At 43.0% G+C, this 21539-nt stretch overlaps 1 protein-coding gene across 3 annotated transcripts in view; it reads right to left on the reverse strand.

The window, feature by feature from the left end:
* Positions 1-21539, reverse strand: part of LOC139263199 (cysteine-rich motor neuron 1 protein-like) — a 340422-nt gene that overhangs the window by 61865 nt on the left and 257018 nt on the right. For all 3 annotated transcript variants that reach the window (XM_070878927.1, XM_070878926.1, XM_070878925.1), the window contains one exon: positions 17380-17577. In XM_070878927.1, coding sequence (XP_070735028.1) covers positions 17380-17577 — 198 coding nt within the window. The remainder of the gene's footprint in view (positions 1-17379; positions 17578-21539) is intronic.

Below are 21539 nucleotides of genomic sequence, written 5' to 3' on the forward strand. Positions count from 1 at the left end.
AATGGAACCGTTGCTTCAGCACCCCAATGGTCTGCTTGCTCGCAGCATTGGCATCTGCTAGACTACGTCACTGTCTGAGCGAGGGACCGCAAGGACATCCGCTTCAGTCTCGCCAAGAAAGGAGCTGACGACTGCTGGATTGACCACCATCTAATCCGCTCTGATATTTCCATCAACGTAGCCTCAAAGCAATGGGGGCAACAGAAATGCTGCCGCAAAAAGATCAACGCTGAAGCACTTAAAGACCCTACAAAGAAAGCCCTATTCAGCCAATGCCTCACAGCCAACCAGATGACCTCCAATGAACCGGAGCTGCAGAGTGTCCATAGTGCCTGGTCTGCCCTCAAGTCCATCATAATTAGCACGTAAAGAGACTCTTGGCTACTTTACCAGAAAACATCAAGACTGGATTGATGAGAATGACCAAGAGATCCAGGAACTAATAAACTGAAAATGCAAGGCATTTCTGAATTGGAAACAACTCTAGTACTCGAGTGAAAGAAAGCAGACCTACAGACAACTGAAAGCCGAGGTCCAACAAAAAACTTGACCTAAAGAACAAATGGTGGGTCGAAAAAGCAAAGGAGATCCAGCATCTAGCCGACAATCACGACATGCATGGAATTTTTAGTGCAGTCAAGTCCACCTACAGCCCAAGGACTCAAGGTCCTATTTCACTGAGAGCCAAGAACGGAGAGGTGCTCATCAAGGACAGAGAGGCAGCCAGTGCCTGCTGGAAGGAGCGCTTCAAGTACCTTCTCAACCAAGACTCTGTCTTTGGCGTGAGTGTCCTTGACTCTATCCCACAGCATACTATCCATTACCACCTCGGCACAATCCCAGCCTGGCATGCGGATGAAAACAACAAGACCTCAAGAGCAGCTGGAATCCCCAACGAAGTACTAAAGCATGGCGAAGAAGTACTCTTGGCGCGAATCCATGACCTTATCTCTCAGATCTGGAAGGAGGACAGCATGCAAGGGGATTTCAGAGACGCCGTAAGCATGATCATCCTTATGAAAGGTGACGGGTCCAACTGCGATAATTACAGAGGAGTTTCACTGCTGGCTGCCACAGGGAAAATCATCACAAGAATCCTTCTCAATCATCTCCTCCCAGTGGCTGAAGAGCTCCTCCCAGAGTCGCAATGCGATTCCGCCCACTAAGGGGCACAATGGACATGATCTTTACCGCGTGATAAATCCAAGAAAAATGTAGGGAGCAGCATCAACCTCTGTATGTGGCCGCCTTTGACCTTACAAAGGACTTCGAATCTGTCAACCGCGAGGGATTATGGAGTGTCCTTCTCAAATTTGGCTGTCCCCAAAAATTTGTCACCATCCTCCGCCTGCTTCACTATGATATGCAAGCCGTGATTCTTACCAATGAATCCATCGCAGACCTAATACAAGTGCAGACAGGGGTCAAGCAAGGCTGTGTCATCACACTAACGCTCTTCTCAATCTTCCTCGCTGCAATGCTTCCTCTCACCCTTAACAAGCTCCCCGCTGGAGTGGAGTTAATCTCCAGGACAAGCGAGAAATTGTTCAACCTCTAACGCCTCCAGTCAGGATCCAAGGTTGCTCCAACCTCTGTCATTGAATTACAATATGCAGATGACGCATGTGTTTGTGCACATTCGGGAGTCCGAACTCCAAGCCATTGTTGACACTTTCTCTGAAGCATATGAGAGTCTGGGCCTCACATTAATCATCAGTAAGACAAAGGTCCTCTACCAATCAGTCCCCGCCACACAGTACTGTTCCCCGATTATCAAAATCCACGATGAGACCTTGGACAATGTGGACCATTTCCCATACCTTGGGAGCCTACTATCAGCAAGGGCAGACATCGATGACAGTGTGCCAGTGCAGCCTTCGGCTGCCTGAGGAAATGAGTGTTCGAAGACCAGGATCTCAAACCCAGCACCAAGCTCATGGTCAACAGAGCAGTAGTGGTACCCACCCTTCTATATACTTCAGAGACATGGACAATGTACAGTAGGCACCTCAAAGCACTGGAGAAGTACCACCAATGCTGCCTCTGCAAAATCTTGCAAAATCATTGGCAGGATAGGTGCACCAACATCAGTGTTTTCTCTCAGACCAACATCCCCAGTATTGAGGCATTGACCACACTTGACCAGCTCCGATGGATGGGCCACATTGTCCACATGCCCGATGCTATATTCCCGAAACAAGCACTCTACTCTGAGCTACGTCATGCATGTGAGTCCCAGGAGAGCAGAGAAAATGCTTCAAGGACATCCTCAAGGCCTCCTTGAAAAACGCAACATCCTCACCGACTCTTGGGAATCCCTGGCGCAAGACCGCTCAAAGTGGAGGAGGACCAGCTGAGAAGGCACCGAACAACTTAAGAGTCTCTTCACCAGGAGTACGCGGAAGCCAAGCACAAAAAGCGGAAAGAGCATATGACAAATCAAGCACCCCACCCATCCGTCACTTCAATCACAGTCTGCCCCACATATGACCAAGACTGTAGATACTGCATTGGTCTCATCAGTCACCTTAAAACTCATTTTAGTGTGGAAGCAAGTCATCCTTGACTCCGGGGGCTGCCTAAAAAGGACACGATGAGAAGATCTACTCGATGACGTTCCTCGTGGCAGCATGGCTATCATTATATAAGTGCTGGGCATGAGTGATGGGGTTGCGAAGGGGTGTCATCAGCCAGGTGTAGAGTGGTAGCCCTGGTCTTTGAGCAGCCACCCTCGGGTTCGGTGTGGTGGCTGGAAGATTGCTGGCACAATGGACTGGCGCAGGATGAAGACATCATTACTGTTGCCAGGATACCAGACATTCACCATCATGATGTGCTGGGTGTGGTCGCACACAGACTGCACATTAAGAGAGTAGTAGCCTTTGCGCTTATGGAACATCTCAAGATTGATATGCGGCATCCACAAAGCCACATGTGCACAGTTAATGGCACCCTGCACCAAGGGGAAGCTCTATATCCTGGCAAAGCCACATGCGCGTTCCTCCTGCTTCGCTCTGTCTAGAGAGAAGACAATGAAGTCCCTTCTCCTGGAGTAGAGAGTCTCTGTGGCCTTCTGGATGCAGCGATGGATGGCGAACTGGGAGAGGTTAGATATATTATCTGTTCCAGCCTGGAAGGATGGTGTGGCGAAAATATTCAGGGCCACGGTCACCTTGAGGGTAATTGACAGTTCTGTTGTCACCCTGCTCTGAGGTGCGTGTCTAGTTCCAAGAATTCTGTAACCACCTCCTTGGTGAAGCAGAGCCTCCGAATACACTGCTCCAGGTTTGTGCAGGTAGGAGAAGTGCATCCTGAAGACCCTAGGTGGGCAAGGCCTCTTGCTCAGAGCCCTCCTCCCTCTCCGAGCAGCTTGTCTTTGCTGCCTCTGCTCCATCTCCTTGTCCAGCTGCAGTGCGAGGGGGACAGCAAGTAGAGCTCCCATGACTGGGGGCAAGTGGTGTAGTCAAAGGCCTTCCAGTTGCAGCCAATGCCTTTCCCAAAGACCAGCAGCACTTTATCAATTTTATAAATGTGTTCCAGCAAACTATTATCAATATAAACTTTGCAAGAGCCAGTACAAGAGAGAAAAAAATCAACTTACCTGCAGGTTGGATGCATCTCTTTCATTAGCGCTGCTGGGGGGTGGTGGGGGTGGGGGGGGGGGGGCGGGGTGGTGGTGTCCCTCGAGCAGCTGATTGACATCACAATCTGCCTTGTGCACCGCATGCAGGCAATGGCTACGCTACTGACCCATCCAAAATGGCATCTGCCACAGACCGTGTTGGATGATACTGTCCTTAACTGCCGGCGCTAAGCAGAGGGATTTTGCGGCATCTATTTTTTAAAGTGTCACAAGGAACAATGGGTCAGCAATCATAGTAGTTCTTAGCCTGGTATTGGAACACAGGAATTGCTAGATGAAAAGGATCAAGGTCCATCTAGTTGACCTTCTATCATCCCGGTTGATTGTTTTGTATTGTTACAAGTTAGCTCAGTGCTGCAATGGTCTGAGTAGTTATGTAAAAAATGAACTGTTTTCAAAAGTTTGTTTCCCAACCCTGCAAATACTACACCAGTCAAGGTTGCACAATTATTTGCAGAATTTTAATCATATTGAAGAAATGTTGAAAACTGCAAATATCAATTTGGCGTAAAATTTAAGCTACATTATGAGATCTAGTTGGCAGAAGATTGGTCAATTTTGGAGGGAAGGGGAGTGAAGTGCAGTGGAAAACATGGCACACTCTCACAGAAATCACTTGTTACATCCTCTTGTCTGATGATCATGGAACAAGAGTGATGATTACTATAGATTAAAAAAAACCAAACTGTTCTGCTTCCTTGCTTGAAGACAGCAAGAAGGCAGCGGCAGAAATATAGGGTCCAAGTTTCCACATGATTTGCGCCTGATATTTAGGAGCAACTGGTGGAGAACGGACTATCTTAGAAATCGCAATTCTCCACATTTTTTTTCTGCAGTTCTAGTCAGGTAGAACAGTTCCACTTTGGAACAGAATTTTTTCTTCAAAAGGGGACATGTCCGGCCACTGACGCCTGATTTCAAAGTTTCCACAGTGAAAACGTACTCCAAACTAACTTAGAATGGAGCAAGTGAAGATTTTTGTAGAACTGAAAAAACCTGTTCTACACATAAAAAAATCAGGCGCAGGTTACAAATTAGGCGTCCAGAACGAGGTGGGGGGGGGGAGTGGGGGGGGAAGGGAAGTCATTAAATTCTACAATAAATCCTTATTTATACTTATACAAATATTATACAAATAAATCCAACTTGAATAAACATTTATAAGCAAAGAAAAGAATAAATAAACCATCTTCCTACCTGTGTGAAAGTGCTTCAGGCAGGCCTTTCGGGACCGAAGGCTGAACGGGCCGGACCAAGACTTCGGGCAGGGCCCGTTCCCAGCACCAGATTTACAGGTAGGTGGCGTTGGGTCGGGTCGGGGGGAGGGAGGGAGAGAGAGGGGGGGATGGAGGGAGAGAGAGGGGGGGAGGGAGGGAGAGAGAGGGGGGGAGGGAGGGAGAGAGAGGGGGGGAGAGAGAGGCATATGCAGAGGTCCCGGCACTGTTTTCAGCGCAGGGACCTGGCTCCGCCCCCCCACAGCTCGTGCTGCGCTGCGCCGAGGGCCAGAAGACCTGCAGGGAGGTGGAGAATACGGAGGATTTTTTTAGGCGCACTTTGTGGTGCGAAAAACGGGCGTCCAGGTCGGGACTGCGCCGTTCTGGGTGCATGTAGAAACTTGGGCCCAAAATCTGGAGAAAAATGGTAATTTTCTATAATGGGCAGAAGAGATCAATGAAAAATTATTTGAACCAGTTCATTGACATAAATTACATCATAAGAATATAAGAACATAAGAAATAGGAGCAGGAGTAGGCCATTTGGCCCCTCGAGCCTGCTTAGCCATTCAATAGGATCATGGCTGATCTGATCATGGACTCAGCTCCACTTTCCTACCCGCTCCTCAAAACCCTTTACTCCCTTATCGCTCAAAAATCTATCTATCTCGGCCTCAAATATATTCAATGACCCAGCCTCCACAGGTCTCTGGGGCAGAGAATTCCATAGATTTAGAACCCTCAGAGAAGAAATTTCTCCTCATCTCAGTTTTAAATGGCGGCCCCTTATTCGAAGACTATGTCCCCTAGTTTTAGTTCCCCTATGAGTCGAAATATCCTCTCTGCATCCATCTTGTCAAGCCCCCTCATTATCTTATGTTTCAATAAGCTCTCCGCTCATTCTTCTGAACTCCCAATGAGTATAGGCCCAATCTACTCAACCTATCCTCATAAGTCAACCGCTCACCTCCAGAATCAGCCTAGTGAACGTTCTCTGAACAGCCTCCAATGCAAGTATATCCTTCCTTAAATACGGAGACCAGAACTGTACGCAGTACTCCAGGTGTGGCCTCACCAATACCCCGTCCAGTTGTAGCACGACTTCTCTGCTTTTATACTCCATCCCCCTTGTAATAAAGGCCAACATTCCATTTGCCTTCCTGATTACGTGCTGTACCTGCATATTAACTTTGTGTGTTTCATGCACAAAGACCCCCTACTGCAGCACTTTGCAATTTTTTTCATTTAAATTATAATTTGCTTTTCTATTTTTTCTGCCAAAGTGGATAACCTCACATTTTCCTACATTATACTCCATCTGCCAAATTTTTGCCCATTCACTTAGCCTGTCTATGTCCCTTTGCAGATTTCTTGTGTCCTCCTCACAATTTGCTCTCCCACCCATGTTTGTATCATCAGCAAACTTGGCTACATTACACTCGGTCCCTTCATCCAAGTCATTAATACAGATTGTAAATAGTTGAGGACCTAGCACCGATCCCTGTGGCACCCATTAATCACAGTTTGCCAACCGGAAAATGATCCATTTATCCTGACTCTCTGTTTTCTGTTAGTTAGCCAATCTTCTATCCATGCTGATATATTACCCCCAACCCCGTGAGTTTTTATCTTGTGCAGTAACCTCTTATGTGGCACCTTATCGAATGCCTTTTGGAAATCCAAATACCTCACATCCACTGGTTCCCCCTTATCCACCCTGCTCATTACATCCTCAAAGAACTCCAGCAAATTTGTCAAACATGATTTCCCTTTCATAAAACCATGCTGACTCTGCTTGATTGAATTATGCTTTTCCAAATGTCCTGCCATTGCTTCCTTAATAATGGACTCCAGCATTTTCCCAACGACAGATGTTAGGCTAACTGGTCTACAGTTTCCTGCTTTTTGTCTGCCTCCTTTTTTTAAATAGGGGCATTACATTTGCAGTTTTCCAATCTGCTGGGACCGCCCCAGAATCCAGGGAATGTTGGTAGATTACAACAAATGCATCCACTATCTCTGCAGCCACTTCTCGTAAGACCCGAGGATGCAAGGCATCAGGTCCAGGAGACTTGTTCGCCTTTAGTCCTATAATTTTACCTAGTACTAATTCATTAGTGATCGTGATTGTATTACGTTCCTCCTTACCTATAGCCCCTTCATTATCCACTATTGAGATGTTTTTAGTGTCTTCTACCATGAAAACCGATACAAAATATTTATTCAATGTGTCTGCCATTTCCCTATTCTCCATTATTAATTCCCCAGTCTCATCCTCCAGGGGACCAACATTTACTTTAGCCACTCTTTTTTTTTTATGTATCTGTGGAAACTCTTACTGTCTGTTTTTATATTTTGTGCTAGTTTACTTTCATACTCTATCTTCCCTCTCTTTATAATGTTTTTAGTCATTCTCTGCTGGCTTTTAAAAATTTCCCAATCCTCCGGCCTCCCACTAATCTTGGCCAATTTGTATGCCTTTGTTTTCAATTTGATACCCTCCCTTATTTTTCTTAGTTAGCCATGGATGGTTATCCCTTCTCTTACAGTCTTTCCTTCTCATTAGGATATATTTTTGTTGCGAGCTATGAAATATCTCCTTAAATGTCTGCCAATGCTCATCAACCGTCCCATTCTTTAGTCTATTTTCCCAGTCCGCTTTAGCCAACTCTGCCTTCATACCTTTGTAGTCTCCTTTATTTAAGCTTAGGACCCTGGTTTGAGAACCAACTTTCTCACCCTCCAACTGAATTTGAAATTGAACCATATTATGGTCACTCATTCCCAGAGGATCTTTTACTGCGAAATCATTTATTAATCCTGCCTCATTACACAGTACTAGATCTAAGATAGCCTGCTCCCTGGTTGGTTCCTCAACGTACTGTTCAAGGAAACTATCCCGGATACACTCTATGAACTCCTCCTCAAAGCTACTCTGGCTAATTTGCTTTGTCCAATCAATATGAAGATTAAAATCAGCCATGATTATTGCCCTTCCTTTATTTTCAAGCCTCCATTATTTCTTGATTTATCCCGTATCATATTCCCCTATGGCAAAATGTAATCACAATGCATAAGAGATGGAAATTTTAGCATGCTAATTCTACAACGATGGTGCCTCTTCTATTAGCAGCAATTCTCCAAATAAATATAATTCGATCTTTCTGTCTGCCTTCCAGTTACTTGCAGCACACAAGGGTATTAGTCAACACATCACCATTTCCACTAAGCATAGTCCAAACATGACTGTAACTAATATCATTTGGCAACTCGTAACACTTATTGAGCCAATGTTACCAACTGCGCAACAAGTCCTACAGGCCACTTTGAGCTTTGCATTTGAACCACAACAATATGAATATTATTGTTTGAGTATCTCTTCCTGTCAGCTGATTCTGTCAAATTATTTATAATGGGCTTCAAATAAATCAATATAATGTAGAACTGTTCAAGAAGTATTGTTGCCCAATATTAAGATGTACCAAAGCCATATTTGGCATTAGGACTCCGTGCATGTTCACTCCTTGAATTCACTCAAGCGCCAGAATTCCCTGCCTAAACCTCTCCGCCTCTTTACTTCTCTTTCCCCCTTCAAGACGCTCCTTAAAACCGACCTCTTTGACCAAGCTTTTGGTCATCTGTGCTCATCTCTACTTATGCGAGTCAGTGTCAATTTTTTTATCTTATAATACTCCTATGAAGCGCCTTGGGATGTTTCACTACGTTAAAGGTGCTATATATGTTGTTGAATTAACATAAAATGACTTCTCTAATCTGCTCAACTTACTATTTCTGGTTCTTGTGTGAACTTTATTTTCATATCAGCACTGGGAAGTAGTTATTAAAGATGTTAGTGGGCATTTTTTGAATCTGCTAGCATTTGAAAACTATTTTCAGTCCTGTTTTTAAAAAGGATATAGACAGGAGCTGCAATCAAGATGTGTGGTGTCCCTCTTAATGCCAGGAAATAAAAAGTTTTCCCATTCGGAATCAGCATCAAGTCCCTTCAAACTCAGTTGTAATCTGGATGGAATAGATTCAAACACTCAACTCCAACTTCACAAAAGTAAAACCTCATTGCACCAGTCTAATATTTATATTTGCTGCACCAGTCTGCCTTTTGAGGCAGCTCACAATAACACTGCCAATTTAACACAAGTTAGTGCTCATTTGTGAGTACAAAGAAAAAGTACCAGTCACACTGCACTTTGGATGCTTCCAGTAGAGATAGAGCAAGAGAAAAAGAGAGGAAAATAAATGAGAGTGCGAGCTAGAGCAAGACACATTCAACTCCTCTGAGTTTCCATTAAAACTCAAATTCCTAATGGTGGATCAAACAGAAGCAAAGGTACATTTAACATTCATGCAGAAGATTGGATACAGATTGGATTACATGTGGATACAGTAGATGAGCTGATACTGGTCGTTTAAGGTTGTCTCCATGCTTTGAAAAGAAAAGAAATGCAAGGAGATGTGGGGCCAAGCGACTTGCTGTGGTCATTAGTTCTATAGTTCTAACCCTTCCTTAATTTACTCTTGAATTAACATAGAAAAATCATTTTTGGTAGTTAACAAAATGTGCATGTTCGAAAAGATATTCAGTACTCAAAAGGGTTAATTTGCGCCGTTTCATTTCAGTGATGTGTGCCAGTGGCAAAATTCTTGCTTTGGGTGTTTTTAAAAAAAAATGCAGTTCACTGCTGTTGCAACAAGTTTACTTTGAACATTCTCCCTTTTTGTGAATCTAATTGCACGATAGCAAATCAAGAATTCAAACTTACATGGCACTCTTCTTTTCAACAGAAACCTTCAATCTTGTGCCCAAAAGTAAAAATTTCCAGGATCCAATTTCTCTAATGCACAGGAAATTCTCTATTACGTCGTACCTCATTCTTCTTTTCTTCAGTGTTCACTTGGCTCAGTGGTAGTTGTTGAACATAATCTAGGCTGCATGCTATAGACAGAGATAAGTGATCCCACAATCAATGGATCAGATCAAAACTCTGCAGTCCTGCCGGATGAATCTATTCCATCCAGTCATGAATGGTGGTGGGCAATTAAACAACTAACGGGAGGAGGCTCCATGAATATCCCTTCCTCAATGATGGCAGAGACCAGCACGCGAGTGCAAAGACAAGATTGAAGTGTTTGTAACAATCTTCAGCCAGAAGTGCCGAGTGGATGATCCATCCTCCTCCTGAGGTCGCCACCATTACAGAAGTCAGTCTTCAGCAAATCCAATTCACTCCACGTGATATCTAGAAATGGCTGAGCGCACTGGATACAGCAAAGGCTATGGGCCCCGACACCATCCCGGCTGTCATGCTGAAGACGTGCTCCAGAACTAGCCAAGCTGTTCCAGTACAGCTACAACACTGGCATCTACCCGACAACGTGGAAAACTGCCCAGTTATGTCCTATCCACAAAAAATAGGGCAAATCCAATCCAGTCAATTACTCTCAATCATCAGCAAAGTGATGGAAGGTGTCGTCGACAGTGCTATTAAGCGACACTTATGCACCAATAACCTGCTCACCGAGGCTCATTTGGGCTTCACTAGAACCACTCGGCTCCAGGCCTCATTACAGCCTTGGTCCAAATATGGACAAAAGAGCTGAATTCCAGAGGTGAGATGAGAGTGACTGCCCTTGACAACAAGGCAGCATTTGACAGAGTGTGCCATCAAGGAGCTCTAGTAAAATTGAAGTCAATGGCAATCAGGGGGAAAACTTTCTACTGGCTGGAGTCATGCCTAGCACAAAGGAAGATGGTTATAGTTGTTGGAGGTCAATCATCTCAGCTCCAGAACATCGCTGCAGGAGTTACTCAGGGCAGCGTCCTGGGCCCAACCATCTTCAGCTGCTCCATCAATTGTCTGTGAAGCACTTTGGAATGTCCTCAAGATGTGAAAGGCTCTGCATAAATGCAAATTATGTCCTTCTTATTCTTCTGAATATAGTGAATAACTGGAATTCACACGCAGTATGCAGTGCTTGGGAATCACAATTACAATTACAAGCCAGTCACGAGTAATCACAGGCCAGTCAGCCTAACCTCAATGGTGGGAAAATGATTGGAAAAAATCCTCAAGGACATGATAAATCTTCATTTAAAAAGACACGGATTAATCAAGGACGGTCAGCATGGATTTATTAAGGGAAGGTCGTGTCTGACTAACTTGATTGAATTTTTCGAGGAGGTAATCAGGAGGGTTGATGAGGGTAGTGTGTATGATGTAGTGTATATGGATTTTAGCAAAGCTTTTGAAAGGTCCTACATGGCAAACTGTTCACGAAAGTAAAAGCCCGTGGGATCTAGGGCAAAGTGGCAAGTTGGATCCAAAATTGGCTCAGAGGCAGGAAGCAAAGGGTAATGGTTGATGGGTGCTTTTGTGGCTGGAAGGATGTTTCCAGTGGGGTTCTGCAGGGCTCAGTACTAGTTCCCATGCTTTTTGTGGTATACATCAATGATCTAGACTTGAATATAGGGGGTATGATTAAGAAGTTTGCAGATGATTCTAAAAACAGCTGTGTGATTGATAATGAAGAAGAAAGCTGCGGAATGCAGGAAGGTATCAATCAACTGGTCAGGTGGGCAGAACAGTGGCAAATTAAATTTAATCCTGAGAAGTGTGAGGTAATGCATTTGCGGAAGGCAAACAAGGAAAGTGAATACACATTAAAAATGGTGGGACACTGAGAAGTGTAGAGGAACAAAGGGACATTGGAGTGCATATCCACAGATCCTTGAAACATAGAAAATAGATGCAGGAGCAGGCCATTTGGCCCTTCGAGCCTGTACCGCAATTCAATATGATCATGGCTGATCATTCAACCTTAGTACCCCACCCTAGCCTGCTCTCCATACCCCCTGATCGCTTTAGCCATAAGGGCCACATCTAACTTCCTTTTGAATATTTCCAACGAACTAGACTCAACAACTTTCTGTGACAGAGAATTCCACAGGTTCACAATTCTCTGAGTGAAGAAGTTTCTCCTCATCTCGGTCCTATCTGGCTTACCCCTTATCCTTAGACTGTGTTCCCTGGTTCTGGACTTCCCCAACATCGGGAACATTCTTCCTGCATCTAACCTGTCCAGTCCCGTCAGAATTTTATACGTTTCAATGAGATCCCCTATCATTCTTCAAATTCCAGTGAGTATAAGCCTAGCCGATCCAGTCTTTCCTCATATGTCAGTCCTGCCATCCTGGGAATCAGTCTGGTGAACCTTCACTGTATTCCTTCAATAGCAAGTACGTCCTTCCTCAGATTAGGAGAGCAAAACTGCACACAATACTCAAGGTGTGGTCTCACCAAGGCCCTGTACAACTGCAGCAAGACCTCCCTGCTCCTATACTCAAATCCCCTAGCTATGAAGGCCAGCATGCCATTTGCTTTCTTTACTGTCTGCTGGACCTGCATGCCTACCTTCAATGACTGATGTACCATGACACCCAGGTCTCGTTGCATCTCCACTTTTACTAATCTGTCACCATTCAGATAATAATCTGCCTTCCTGTTTTTGCCATCAAAGTGGATAATCTCACATTTATCCACATTATACTGCATCTGCATCTGTATATGCATTTTCCCATTCACCCAACCTGTCCAAGTCACCCTGCAGCCTCTTAGCATCCTCCTCAGAGCTCGCACTGCCACCCAGCTTAGTCTGCAAACTTGGAGATATTACATTCAATTCCTTCATCTAAATCATTAATGTATATTGTAAATAGCTGGGGGCCCAGCACTGAACCTTGTGGCACCCCACTAGTCACTGCCTGCCATTCTGAAAAGGACCCGTTTATTCCCACTCTTTGCTTCCTGTCTGCCAACCATTTCTCTATCCATGTCAATACATTACCCCCAATACCATGTGTCTTAATTTTGCACACTAATCTCGTGTGGGACTTTGTCAAAAGCCTTTTGGAAGTCCAAATACACCACATCTACTGGTTCTCCCTTATCCACTCTACTAGTTACATCCTCAAAAAACTCTTTGTCAAGCATGATTTCCCTTTCATAAATCCATGCTGACTTGGACTGATCTTGTCACTGCTATCCAAATGCGCTGCTATTACATCTTTAATAATTGACTCCAGTATTTTCCCCACCACCGATGTCAGGCTAACCAGTCTATAATTCCCTGTTTTCTCTCTCCGTCCTTTTTTAAAAAGTGGGATTACATTAGCTATCCTCCAATCCATAGGAACTGATCCAGAGTCCATGGAATGTTGGAAAATGATCACCAATGCATCTACTATTTCTAGGGCCACTTCCTTAAGTACTCTGGAATGCAGACTATCAGGCCCTGGGGATTTATCGGCCTTCAATCACTTCAATTTCCCCAACACCACTTCCTGACTAATAAGGATTTCCCTCAGTTCCCCCTTCTCGCTAGACCCTCGGTCCCCTAGTATTTTTGGGAGATTATTTGTGTCTTCCTTAGTGAAGACAGAACCAAAGTATTTGTTCAATTGGTCTGCCATTTCTTTGTTCTCCATTATGAATTCACCTGATTCTGACTGAAGGTAGCAGGCCAGGTAGATAAGGTGGTTAAGAAGGCATACGGTATGTTTGCCTTTATTAGCCGAGGTATAGAATACAAGAGCAAGGAGGTTATGCTTGAACTGTATAAAACACTGGTTAGGTCACAGCTGGAGTATGCGTGCAGTTCTGGTCACTGCATTACAGGAAGGACGTGATTGCACTAGAGAAGGTAGAGAAGAGGTTTACGAGGACATTGCCGGGAGTGGAGAATCTTAGCTATGAGGACAGATTGGATAGGCTGGGTTTGTTTTCTTTGGAACAGAGGAGGTCGACGGGAGACCTCATTGAGGTGTATAAAATTATGAGGGGCCAAGATTTAGTGGATAGAAAGGGCCTAGTTCCCTTAGCAGAGGGGTCAACAACCAGGGGGCATAAATTTAAAGCAATGGTAGAAGGTTTAGAGGGGATGAGAGGGGAAATTTCTTCATGCAGAGGATTAGGGGGTCTGGAACTCACTGCCTGATAGGGTGATAGAGGCAGAAACCCTTACCACATTTAAAAGTGCTTGGATGAGCACCCAAAGTGCTGTAACCTGCAGGGTTATGGACCTAAAGCTGGAGAGTGGGACTAGGTTTGATAGCCTCTTGTTGGCTGGCACTGACACAATGGGCCGAAATGGCTTCCTTCCATGCTGTAAAGTTGTATGATTCTAGGAGTGGTGATGACTCCAAATTAAGTGCCAGAATGTTAGGTAAATCTACAATATGAATGATAAAGTTATGTTAGGTAAATCTACAATATGAATGATAAAGTTTGGGTAACTACTTGTTTTCACATGTCATAGGCTTAGAAATCAGGGCCATTCTTAATTTGTCAGATTTTTGGGGGTTGAGTTAGCCTTTTGAAGCTGTTGAACAACTTTTACTATATTTCCAGGTTGGCAGTATGAAAGCAGTACATTATGATTCTCCCTCGGGTCTTTTGTTCCAATTCTTGGGAGAATGACTTCAGCTCCTCAGTTGTCGCAGCTGAGATTGGGAATTTAATATGTGGGATATTTATGAAAGCTCATTCCTACTGCCATTCAAAATATATCAGTGCATTAACATGGTGCACAACTGCAACAAAATCATGGGGGTTGGAGAGAACATGATTTAAAAAACATTTCTTGCGTGCAGTTTTGGGTGCCCCATTTTTGAAATGACATTAAAGCCACAGAGCAAAATGTAAATTCACGACGACAATGCCAGGGATGGGGAATTATAGTTATGGAGAGACACAAGATACTGGGACTATCTCCGCTGGAGCACAGAAGGTCAAGAGGATATGTAATAGAGATTTTTAAATCATGAAGGGTTCCAATAGAGTGAATAAGAAAATATTATTTCTTCTGTTTGGGGAACCAGTGAAGGTCATCAATTTAAATTTGTCACTAAAAGAGTGAGAAAAGAAGTTAGGAGAAATTTATTTAAAGCGAGAATTTTTGGAGTGTTGAATATTTTGTCATGGGGAGTGGTTGAGGCAGAGATCTTTTTTAAGGGAAAATTGAATATACATTTGAAGCAGAGCAAGAAGATACAGGGCTATGTGGAGTGCACGAGATAATGGGTTTCATTTGGATTGTTCTAATTAAGAACCAGCTCAAGCATGATGGGCTGAATGGCTTCCTTCTATGCTGGAGACATATATGGTTCTATGGAGATCAGAAGAGGTCCAACTCTTTAGACAGAAATATAAATCTCAAAGCTGTAAATGGCACAAGGTCCATCTAAATTGCCCTCCTGGTGTTTTTTTAAAAAACTTCAAGGGACTCATCCAATTTTACCTTGAAGAGTTCGGATTCTGAAAACCGACGACCCTCTCGCTGAACTAGTGCTTTTTGTCTGTCAATTCAGTCGGGAAGAACTGTGTATACAGAATATACGGATCTTCCCAATTAAATCCATAATCTCACCAGAATCTTATTGTCTTGTTCAAATGGGCTTCAATCCAAATGTCTTTAAACCTCCAATTTAGATTGCCACCAACATATGTACAACACATGCAAGGAAACCTAGGCAGCTATATCCAACGTTAAAAACCCTATTCAAATTATGGTAATATAAATTAGCTAATTAATTATCATGAAGAATAAGCAGTATAGATGTATTGATGACTATGATTTAAACAAGTCTTTTAGCTAATTATATTCTTTGCTATTACTAAGGTTTCCAATCATCAACAGTAATTGAAACCACAGATTCATTCTACAGGACTAGGAAAACAGACATGCTTAATTTTTTACCCTACAGTTTCCCAGGAGCAAAATGTACTATGTTGTGGTCTGGTCATGGTGACTTACATTTAGAGTGGAAGCTTAAAATTATTCACTCCAACTTCTAATGGTCAATAGATTTTCTCCATTAGTGTAAAAAAGAACACGTGATTTGTTTTCATTTTAGAGAAACTTGTTCATCTAAAGGAGTGAATACATTACAGTCCAACATGCAATTTTCACCTAAATGAAGATATGAAGCCTATCAATATGGTTTTCTGTTGCTTAATTGCATGTTATTTAAGTTCATTCATTTCTTTGTGTGGCAAAATTCATGATGAAATGGTGTTACACTTTCTCATGTGTTTCAAAAAATATATAAATCATAGACACCGTTATTATTGAAACAAAGAAATATCCTTTCAGTTCTTTTTTATTGTTTAGTAAATTTCGTAACGGTCGGTCATATTGTTTCCATCTAGCACATTGTGACCTTGGAGAAGAATAAATTAACACAGTACAGTCAGACTGTTGTGGACAGCTTAGTGACTTCGTATTCAGCTAATAATTCCTGGTATTTGTTCAATAAAGCCTCTTCGGAAATATGACAGACCTACATCGAAGCACGAGTTGTAAGCAGAAACAGGAGCTAAACTCAATTAATAAACACATCCCAAGACTGACAAAAACATACCAATTGCTTTCTGTCCCTTGAACCAATAAAAACCTGGAACAAGTCTAGTACTGGCTGGATAAGCTTCAGATCCACCCCGCTTACTGGAAAGTCATGCTCTGAGAGAGCTCATGCCTTGATGTGCCTGTAATGTCATGATGGTAAGCAGTGCTATCAACTCGATGATCCCTACCTCACCAGCCAGTGCCAAACCTTGGTGCAATTGTTACACTCATGATCTGCCAACCCAATGTTGAGATTGCCAGGATTACAAGGCTGAACCCACACTGAATTCAAGACTCATGGGGCAAAACCGATGTCATTTCTATTTCAGAATATATGCCTCAGCAGAATTTACAATATAAAACGGTATTCCAAAATAGAATCTGTACCAATCCACTTTTGAATAACTAGCACTTTACAGCCTTCAGGAGTCAACATGGAGTTCAACAATTTCAGATCATAATCTCGGCTTCCATTTTTCTGGATGGCAACTGTTATGATTCTGCTATTCTTATTTACACCTCTTCTAGACCTATCTTTTATTCTTGTACTTGTCCCATTACCATCTCCTTGCACAATCATCCTTTTTGTTTTTGTCTTTTAATCTTTCCTGTCTTCCACCCAATCACAGACCTTCCCTTTTGTTCTTTATTCCCCTCCCCCTTTCCCTGCATCTGCACTTGCTTAAAACCTGTTATATCGCTAACTTTTTTCAGTTCATCGACCTGAAACGTTAACTCGGTTTCTCTCTCCACAGATGCTAACTGATCTGGTGAGTATTTCCAGCATTTTCTGTTTTTATTTCAGATTTCCAGCATCCGCAGTATTTTCCTTTTGGAATAACTAGTGATTGCTATTCGGGTTTCTTTACTGATGCTGATATGTAGCTCCATAATAACACTTAGAAAAAATTGTAAGCATATCAATTGTAAGCACCCCTGTACCAACAGTGGCTACACTTTTCATGCCATTTCATTTAAAGTCATAATTCTATATTTGAGTTAAACTGTGTTAAATAAAAGGAGTACTTTCCTTTCATAAGCAGCGCAGCTTGCTAAAATGAGAACATTGAAGCTCACACTGCTTATTTAAGTCTGTCTTACCTTCACAGAAAGGGCAACACTCTCCTGGTATTTTGACTGGATTCTGACAGGTCTGCTTGCAGGCCATGGCCATGCAGTGATGTTCCCCATTGACACATTGACAGAAAGTACAGTCATCTTCTCGCCATTGATCACCATGTGCTCGAATCTGACCTCTAGCCAAACATCCAAGGCCACCTACAACTGGAAAAACTGGGTCTGCACAGAAACAAAGTTACAATCAATGAATGAGATTAAATCATTAAAAAAAACACATTGGAGTTAACATTGTGTATCCCAAAACTGCATTGCATACTGATTGAGGAGAACATTTTTTGCATTCTTGAATGGGAAGAATTACATTTCATTTTCTTCCTGGAAATTACTTTGGGAATGGATAAAAGTTTCTATAATAACCAATATAAAGCAAGAAATAGAATTTTTTTTTTAAAAGTCATTGGTTATGACATAAAAGCAGAAAATGCTGGAAATACTCAACAGGTTAGGCAGCATCTGTGGAGAGAGAAGCAGAGCAAATGTTTCAGGTCGATGACCTTTCATCAAAACTAGAAGATGTTTGAGATGTAACAGGTGTTAAGCAAGTACAGAGGCAGGGAACAGGAGGTGGGGGGAGGAAAGAACAAAAAGGAAGGTCTGTGATAGGGTGGAAGGCCAAAGTACATAAATGACAGCAGGGATAGTGCAAAGCACAAGGGGGACAAGTAAAGAAACAAAAAATGAATCTGGAGGAGCTGTAAAAGGCAACAGCAGAACCAGTGCCAGCCCCGGTTGTTCGAAAAAATAGGAGCAATGGTTATGATCTGAAATTTTTTCAATGATGTAGGCTGTAAAGTGTCTAATCGAAAGATGAGGTGCTGTTCCTCGAGCTTGCGTTGAGCTTCATTAGAAGAGTGTTGGAGGACAGGGAGGTCAGAGTGGGAGTGGGATGGAGAATTAAAATGGCAATCAACCAGAAGCTCAGGGTCACACTTGCGGACTGAAGGGAGGTGTTCCGCAAAACAATCAACCAATCTCCATATGGTCCAGTGTAGAGGAGACCGCATCATGCACAGCGAATACAGTTTTCTAAATTGAAACAAGTACAAGTAAATTGCTGTTTCACCTGGGAGGAGTGTTTGGTCCCATGGATGGTGGGAAGGAGGAGGTAAAAGGGCAGGTGTTGCATCCCCTATGTTTGCACGGGAAGGTGGCGTGGGAAGGGGAACAGGTGCTGGGAGTGATGGAAGTGTGGATGAGAGTGTCGTGGAGGGAACGGTGGGGAAAGAGATGATGTGCTTGATAGTGGCATTGTGCTGGAGATGGCAGAAATGGCAGAGATTGATCCGTTGAATGAGGAGGGAAATAAAGAACAAAAGGGAAGGTCTATGATAAGGTGGAAGGCAGGAGAGATTAAAAGACAAAAACAAAACGGATGATTGTGCAAGGAGATGGTAATGGGACAAGTACTGGAACAAAAGATGGGTCGAGAAGAGGTGTAAATGAGAATAGCAGAATCATAACAGTTGCCTTCCAGAAAAATGAGGGCAGAGATTACGATCTGAAATTGTTGAACTCAATGTTGAGTCTGTCCGGAAGACTGTAAAGTGCTAATTATTCCAAGATGGATTGGTACAGATTCAACTTTGGAATACTGTTTTATATGTTTCTGGGAGGGAGGGGAAGGGGTGAGAGCAGAAGTGCAGGAAATGTCAACCACGGTAGAGGGGAATCCTCAGTCGAGGAAAAAGGAAGACATTGTATGGAAGGTGGCATCATCAGAACAGGTGCAACCAAGATGGAGAAACTGGGTGAATGGATTAAGTCTTTACAGGAAGCGGGGTGGGAGGAAGTGTAATCGAGGTAGCTGTGGAAGTCAGTGGGCTTATAGTAGATACTGGTTATTCATGTTTTAGTGTGGGATTTAGTTTCCCCTTTTCAGCCTTTAGATTTCTGAAACGTCTTCTCATTGTCGAAGTGCAGAGCTTTTTTTCCTGAAAAGTCTGTAAGGTTCTTCTTTTCACTGTTGCAGTACAATAATGTAAATCATGGACTACAGTTACTAGCATTAGAGGGAAAAATAACTAACTTCTTTAATGAGGAATTCCTACTTCCTTTAAAAATAAGTTCAATTGGTTAATGATTTACTATTATTTTGCTTCGGTTGCCTGTCCCAAGGAGGAGAGTGGTATTTTCATAACTAGTGAGCCACGTTGACTGTGACAAATATGAAGCAGTTCTATCTTATTTGGTCTGGCAGTTGCTTGTTTAAATCATGCACAATACATGAGATTTTTATAAAGACACCTGCGCAGCCTCAGCCAATATTACATGCTTGGAAAGTTTGTCATTAGTGTCTCATTGGTAACAAGCTTGTCAGAAGGTCAAATACAGGAGTTCAAATATCAGTATTGGTTCAATCATAGAAATTACAGCATGTTAATTTTTAATAAGGCTGTTTATGAGTTTATAACGAATCATTTGCACACTTTGAGAGGTATAATTATTGAAATAATTTATTAATTGCTGGTGAATATCTGTCTGAAAATATTAGTTGGAGCCTCTAAAATGACGTACTTTAAAAAAAGAGCGAAGTTGAATTCTTATTACATTGCCATTTTGGTTAGTGGGGTGTCAGACACACATCACCAAGTTTAAGAATCACTAAAACTCACATTACTGGCTGCAGAAACATAGCCCACTTACCCAAGTCCACAGAGCTTAGGCAAAAGTTGGCCACGGCTGAAGGATGTGTGAATAGGAGAACTGCAGGAGTTTAACCAGTTAAAAGCACACAGCCTACCAGTTGAGAGCACTGGTAAGCTTCCCTAACCAGGGACACTACCAATAAAAGAACTGGCTTGCAGAGCTATCTGGAGTCAAGTGGGAAGAATCTCAGCTCCAGTGATAGATCAGCTTCTCCAAATTCGATTAGTGAGCCAAGCAGATCATTAACAGAGTACAGTAGACCTACCTGGTGTACGTATTATATTACCAAGTCTACCAAAGAGATTTTTCCAACACCATTTTGGAGCCACCCTAACCCAAGAGATTCTGTTCAAACCCCACCCCCCCACCCTCCCATCCGATGCCTGCAAAAAGAATAATTATTAATTGGTCAGTAGCCAAGTGTGGGAGTGAGACATTGCTAGGCGACAGCAGGTGCTACAGTTACCACAATGTGTTGCGTTATGCTGTTATTCAGCACATGATTACATCACTTCCCCTCCCAAACTGCTGTGGAAGCAACCCTTTCAAATACTTTTAACATGTTCCTTCATGGAACTTTAGCATTATAATGAAGGCTGTTGCTCAACAGTGTTTTGGAAATATAATTCAATAAAGATTACATTGTTCTCTCACAGCCACCAAAATCATAATTCAATATACCGTTGCAAAAGAAACGGGGTGCCACCATTCGTACCAAACACTGGCCATATGTAAAACAATCCCCATATATTTGCTTGTATGATACCAAGGTAAAGTTTTATAAGGACAGGAGTAGACCATTCAGCCCCTCAAATTCAGCCTATTAAATCATGACTGATTGGTAACTCAATATTCACCCCCCTTTGTTCCATATCTCAATAACTTTCATCATCATCATCATCATAGGCAGACCCTCGGAATCGAGGAAGACTTGCTTCCACTTTTAACATGAGTTCTTTGGTGGCTGTACAGTCCAATACGAGAACCCACAGTCTCTGTCACAGGTGGGATAGATAGTCGTTGAGGGAAGGAGTGGGTGGACTGATTTGCCACACACTCTTTCTGCTGCCTGCACTCGATTTCTGCATGCTCTCGGCGACAAGAATCGACGTGCTCAGCGCCCTCCCGGATGCGCTTCCTCCACTTAGGGCGGTCTTTGGCCATGGTCTCCCAGGTGTCAGTGGGGATATTGCACTTTATCAAGGAAGCTTTGAGGGTGTCCTTGTAATGTTTTTGCTGCCCACCTTTGGCTCGTTTGCCGTGAAGGAGTTCCGAGTAGAGCGCTTGCTTTGGGAGTCTTGTGTCTGGCATGCCCAGTGGAGCTGATCAAGTGTGGTCAGTGCTTTGATGCTGGGGATATTGGCCTGGTCGAGGACGCTAATGTTGCTGCATTTGTCATCACAGGGGATTTGTAGGATCTTGCGGAGACATCGTTGGTGGTATTTCTCCAGCGACTTGAGGTGTCTACTCTACAT

Source organism: Pristiophorus japonicus, chromosome 4 (genome assembly GCF_044704955.1).
Source record: "Pristiophorus japonicus isolate sPriJap1 chromosome 4, sPriJap1.hap1, whole genome shotgun sequence".
Lineage (NCBI taxonomy): Eukaryota > Metazoa > Chordata > Chondrichthyes > Pristiophoridae > Pristiophorus > Pristiophorus japonicus.